This window comes from Mastomys coucha, unplaced genomic scaffold (assembly GCF_008632895.1).
Source record: "Mastomys coucha isolate ucsf_1 unplaced genomic scaffold, UCSF_Mcou_1 pScaffold7, whole genome shotgun sequence".
NCBI classification, from domain to species: domain Eukaryota; kingdom Metazoa; phylum Chordata; class Mammalia; order Rodentia; family Muridae; genus Mastomys; species Mastomys coucha.
In genome coordinates, this window is record NW_022196913.1 from 13457669 (window position 1) to 13462668 (window position 5000).

At 44.0% G+C, this 5000-nt stretch overlaps 1 protein-coding gene across 2 annotated transcripts in view; it reads left to right on the forward strand.

Moving 5' to 3' along the window:
- Adarb2 (adenosine deaminase RNA specific B2 (inactive)) overlaps positions 1 to 5000 on the forward strand; it is a 532727-nt gene that overhangs the window by 337022 nt on the left and 190705 nt on the right. For both annotated transcript variants that reach the window (XM_031358852.1, XM_031358853.1), the window contains exon 2: positions 146 to 232. In XM_031358852.1, coding sequence (XP_031214712.1) covers positions 146 to 232 — 87 coding nt within the window. The remainder of the gene's footprint in view (positions 1 to 145; positions 233 to 5000) is intronic.

Below are 5000 nucleotides of genomic sequence, written 5' to 3' on the forward strand. Positions count from 1 at the left end.
AAGAGCCACAATGAAGTGTCTGCAGCCACGATGACCTTCCCACCTCTCCTTTACAACCCCTTGGTAATAAGAACATAAGAAAACACTGGGTTTTTCTGAAACTCAATGTCAAAAGTTCATCTCCTCTTCTTCTTTCTCTTTCCAGACAAAGTCAGCATACTGTCAACCTTCCTCGCTCCTTTCAAGTACCTAAGTCCTGGCACCACAAACACGGAGGATGAAGATAACTTAAGTAAGCAACCCTTCTCTTATGGAGAAGTCTGCCCTGACTGTGTATGTGGGTGGGAATGTCTTTCCCTGTCTCCTTGAAGCTGTGGAGAGGGACTGATCGGTCTTGCCACCTACAGGAGGTCCTGCTCTCACCTCCAGCAGGCCATCTTCCACAGTTCCATCCTCACCCATAGTTCCATCTTCATCCATAGTCCCACATTCTCTATGCTCTCACAGTTACAGAAAACTATCACTACCCAAGGTATGGAGTCTTTACCCAAAGTCTCACCCTCACCTGAAATCCATCTTCACCTGCAGGACCAGATGCACACAGATGTTTGTCCTCACCCACAACCTATGCCTATATGCCATCCCATCATTACCATAGTACCAGCATTACCTGGAATCTACCCTGACTAGCAGCCCAACCCACCTGTAGAACAAAACTCATGCAGAGCCCTCTCCCAGAGTCTCATGTTCATGTGGGGTGCCATCTTCCCTTGCATCCTTACAGTTGAAGTTTTGTTCCTATTTGGAATCCCAGTCCCACTTGCAGCTCTACCCTTAACTAGAATCCCAGCTCCCATTACAGCCCCATCTATATCAGAAACCTGCTTCTCATTCACAGCCAGGTCTGTGGAGTCTCACACCTGTCCAAAGAAAGCCTCGTATCTCACCTAGAATCTTATCACCAGCAAGAAATCTACCCTTACCTGAAATCCCAGTCTCATCTAACATCCTGTCTTCAAATAGAACATTTTTCTTTCCTAGACTCCCATCCTTATCATAAGGATAAGAAAATATCAGTAATGCATAACCAAGAACCCCAAGGAATATAGGAAATAAACTAGTTTTCTTAGGCTATTCTCTTTTTTTTCTTTCCTTCATTCTCTTCTTGTAACTACAGAAAAAAAATTAAAAAATGATTGTAGTATCATAGTGTCTCAAGAATGGATTTTACAGTTCTTTAAAAGGAAAATAAAAAGGTCAACTAGGGGTTTTCTATTGAAACATCTCTGGTGCGTGAAGTTAAAGAAGAATAGGAGAGCATCATTAAATGTCTGGTGTTGAAGCTGAGTTAGAGAAAGGGGTCAAATCCATCTCATCTGCTTGCATCCATAAGGAAAGCTCAGAACAGAAACTAGCAGAGAGAGAAAAGGGAGTCAGAGGAGAGGAGGGGGGGAAGAAGAAGGAAAGGGAGGGAAGAGGAGAGAAGAGAAGAGAAGAGAAGAGAAGAGAAGAGAAGAGAAGAGAAGAGGAGAGAAGAGAAGAGAAGAGAGGGGGAGGAGGAGAGGAGAGGAGAGGAGAGGAGAAGAGGAGAGGGGAGAAGAGAGGAGGGGAGAGGAGAGGAGAGTCAGAAAATTGCACACTTCTTACCTGTGGCATATTGTCAAGGATTTAAAAGAGAAGGCCAAACATTTCACAAGAACTTCTCTCTGAATTTAATATCACCTAACAGATGGGCTTCTTTTTCAACTAAAATGAGCTAAGAATGTGCTTGTCATGGGATGGGGAGGAAGCAAGGTGTTAGTGATTGGTTGCTAAGATAATCGGCTGAATCAGGCAAAAACACTGGCAGAGATTTCCATGGGAACTGTAGTCCATGTTGTCACCAGCCTCTACAAATCAAAACACATGATTGTGGGCATGCCTCTCCAGACAGTCATTAATGCTATTGGACATGGAGATTTCTTCCTGTAAGTAGCCACTTTCCTCATAGCTGTGACAAATGCCAGCAAAAGCAATTTAAGGAAGAGAGAGTTTATTCTGGCTCACAGTTCAAGACTATCGCGGTGGGGCAGTCACGGCTGCAGAACATGAAGTGGCTGCTCACATCGCAGCCACCATGGGGAGGCAGAGAAGGAGGAATGAAAATGCTCAGCTTACTTTTCCTCTTCAAGTTCAGGATCTCAGACCACGGGGTGATATCACCCAAATCTAGGGAGGGTCTTCCCCCTTAGTTCAGCCAGTTCAGAAACTCCCCCACAAAGGAGCCCAGAATTTTTTCTCCTAGGTGATCATGTCTAGATCCTGTCAAGTTGGCAGTGAATAGTAGTCATCACATGTCCTTACACCACTGCAGGCCCAAAAGTAAAATTGAGAGAGTTCAAAGGTCAGAACCTTGCCATATGTTCACAATCTTATGCTCAGGTATTTTATTTCCAAAGGAAGGCATAGGAGGGTGAAGGATAGGAGAAAAAATTAACTGGGCTTAGACATGGGCTCCTGATCATCTCTAGGCTGCCCTCTTAGCAAGGTTCATGGTTCAGAGCAAAACCTTGACATGTCATTGTGTACATCCTCTTATGGTAGTCTGAATTTAAAAGTTTCCAGATCAGTCAAGTTATGAATGACTATCTCAGAAACATTAGAATGAGTGAGTAAAGCAGCATAGCATATGTGCGAAGTTTATTCTGACACAAGAGGAATTTGAACTCTTTCCTGCTCTTTCCACCTGGAGCTCCTGGGAGGCTGGCTGAATCAGAAGGAAAAGACAGAGGTGTTATCTATGAAACTTTTGGTGAAGGAGAAAAGCAAATGAATTCTAATTTTCAGAAACTCTGGAGTCACTTTTATGTAGTGACATCTTAAGAAACACAGGATCTTTGTAAAGCCAGCACTCTATCCAGAAGACACTGAAAAAGTCATACACACACACAGATACACACACCACCAGCAGCAGCTGCACCTTCTCCTCTGGGCAGCTGTAGCATTTGATTTCCTTCTGAGGCTGACAGGAAAGTAGAGGCCTGGTGTGGGGTCAAGGAGTTCTGCATGCATGTTCACTCTTGGGTTTGTGAGCTTGCAAATGGGCATGGAGGTGTTAAAGTCATAGAATCAAAGAGAGGTGGGGACATAAAACACAAGGAATGTTCAATCAAGGACAGATGACACTTGCAATTAAAACCATTTTTCTCTGATCTGGTTTACTGACTAATGGAAAAAAACATACGGATAAAAATAACTTTTAATTGTTTATTATATATCAAAATACTCTTAAAGTGCTCATGGGGCCTCATTGTTGATTATTGGATTCATTTGCTTTGTGTGTGTGTCTGCACACTCATGTGCACATGTGCTCAATTGTATACAAATGCTTGTGACTGTGCATGAATATGTGTGTGGAAGCCAGAAGAAGGTACTGCATGTCTTCCTCTATTGTTCTGCCTTTGGTTTGGTTTGGTTTGGTTTGGTTTGGTTTGGTTTGGTTTGGTTTCGTTTGGTTTGGTTTGGTTTGGTTTTGTGTTCTGTTGTGTTTTTTGAGACACTGTCTCTTTGCTGAACCTGAAGCACATACCTCTATCAGGTTATATCTTTCAAGCAGTCTCTGGGATCTGCCTTTGTCTACACCCTAGTGTTGAGGTTAAGGATGCCCGTAGAAGCTCCCAGCATTAACATAGGTACTGGAGATCAAAATGCAGGTCTTCATGCTTGCATAGCAAGCATGTCACCCACTACACCATCTTCTCACAACTCACTTTCTCTCTGGATGCTGTTAATTCATTTGGAAAACTAATTTTATACATTTGTATTTGGTATGTCCATGGTGTGAGTAGTATTCATGTTTATCTATATATGTGTGGCATGACTGTGTTTGTCATGTGTTTTTCTGTAGTCTGTGAGAGTGGTATATGTGGTAGATGTACATGTCTGTATACATATGTGTAGCGTATGTGAACATATGTGTGGAAGCAAGGGTGGGAAGAGGAATCCACTCTAAGCCCCATGCCTCATGCGTTTGCATTCTCTGGATCTGTTGTTCTACCTGCTGCTCTAGCGCAAAGACAGTTCATGTCTAACAACTTAGATGCTTTCAACTGTTTAAGAATGCCTCTCAGCAGCTTCCTAGACCCTGGCATTCTGGAATATATAAAAGGTATCGCCTAGAGTTGTGAGCTTCTCCATTTCAAGAAGTTGTGCAGAGAGACAAAGAAACATGGTCAGGACACATCCACCACACACATGTTAGGCTTTACATATAGAACATTGGTATCTAGGAGCCAATCAACAGTAGGCTGGATCTGAACTGGGAGAGTCTCCGTGCAGTTCTATGTCTTCAAGACTTGTCTACCATCAGTATTCTGCCCTCAGAAGACTTCCTTGCAACACTGAACAGAAATGTATCCCTCTCTGCCCTGGCTCCACCCTCTGCTCAAAAGTTGAGATTTGGTCCAGATTCAATGACAAACAACTGAGAGCAAGAGCTTCCTATCACCTTTGGGCTCAGAGGACATCTCCTTATCACCTCTATCGGCTTTTCCCTGAATCTCATGCACACTTGACACAGCTTCATAGGTTACTTGTGGCAAGCCTTTGAAGAAGGCATCTTCTACCAGCTGCTCAATCTCACAAACTGCCACACCCACATGCAACCAGCAAATGTCAAGTTCATGGTACCTCGTGCACAACTCAGCCTGAAACTATCTGTCAAGCCCCCTACAGTTTATGCGATCTCCTGCCCCTCTGCACACCAAATCCTCCCCCACTGTCTGGAGGAAGAACTAGGCTGCCTGCTTTCTGCTGTTGTTAAGCCCTGTCATCTGGGAGGTGCTGCTCTGTTTTTACAACCAGGGCTGCTTGGCAGCTGAATAACCTTCACCAGAAACAATATTATCTCTTCAAATGTAGCGTGGCGCACTGGATGGCTGGCTCTCCAGAGCCCTCCTGACCCACAGACATGACAGTGCCATTACCAGTGATGCATACAATCCCAATGATGCCAAGCCATGAGAGGAAGCCGGGTGTATATAATAACTGGGTAGAAGATTCTGGCCTGCTAGGGAACCAGC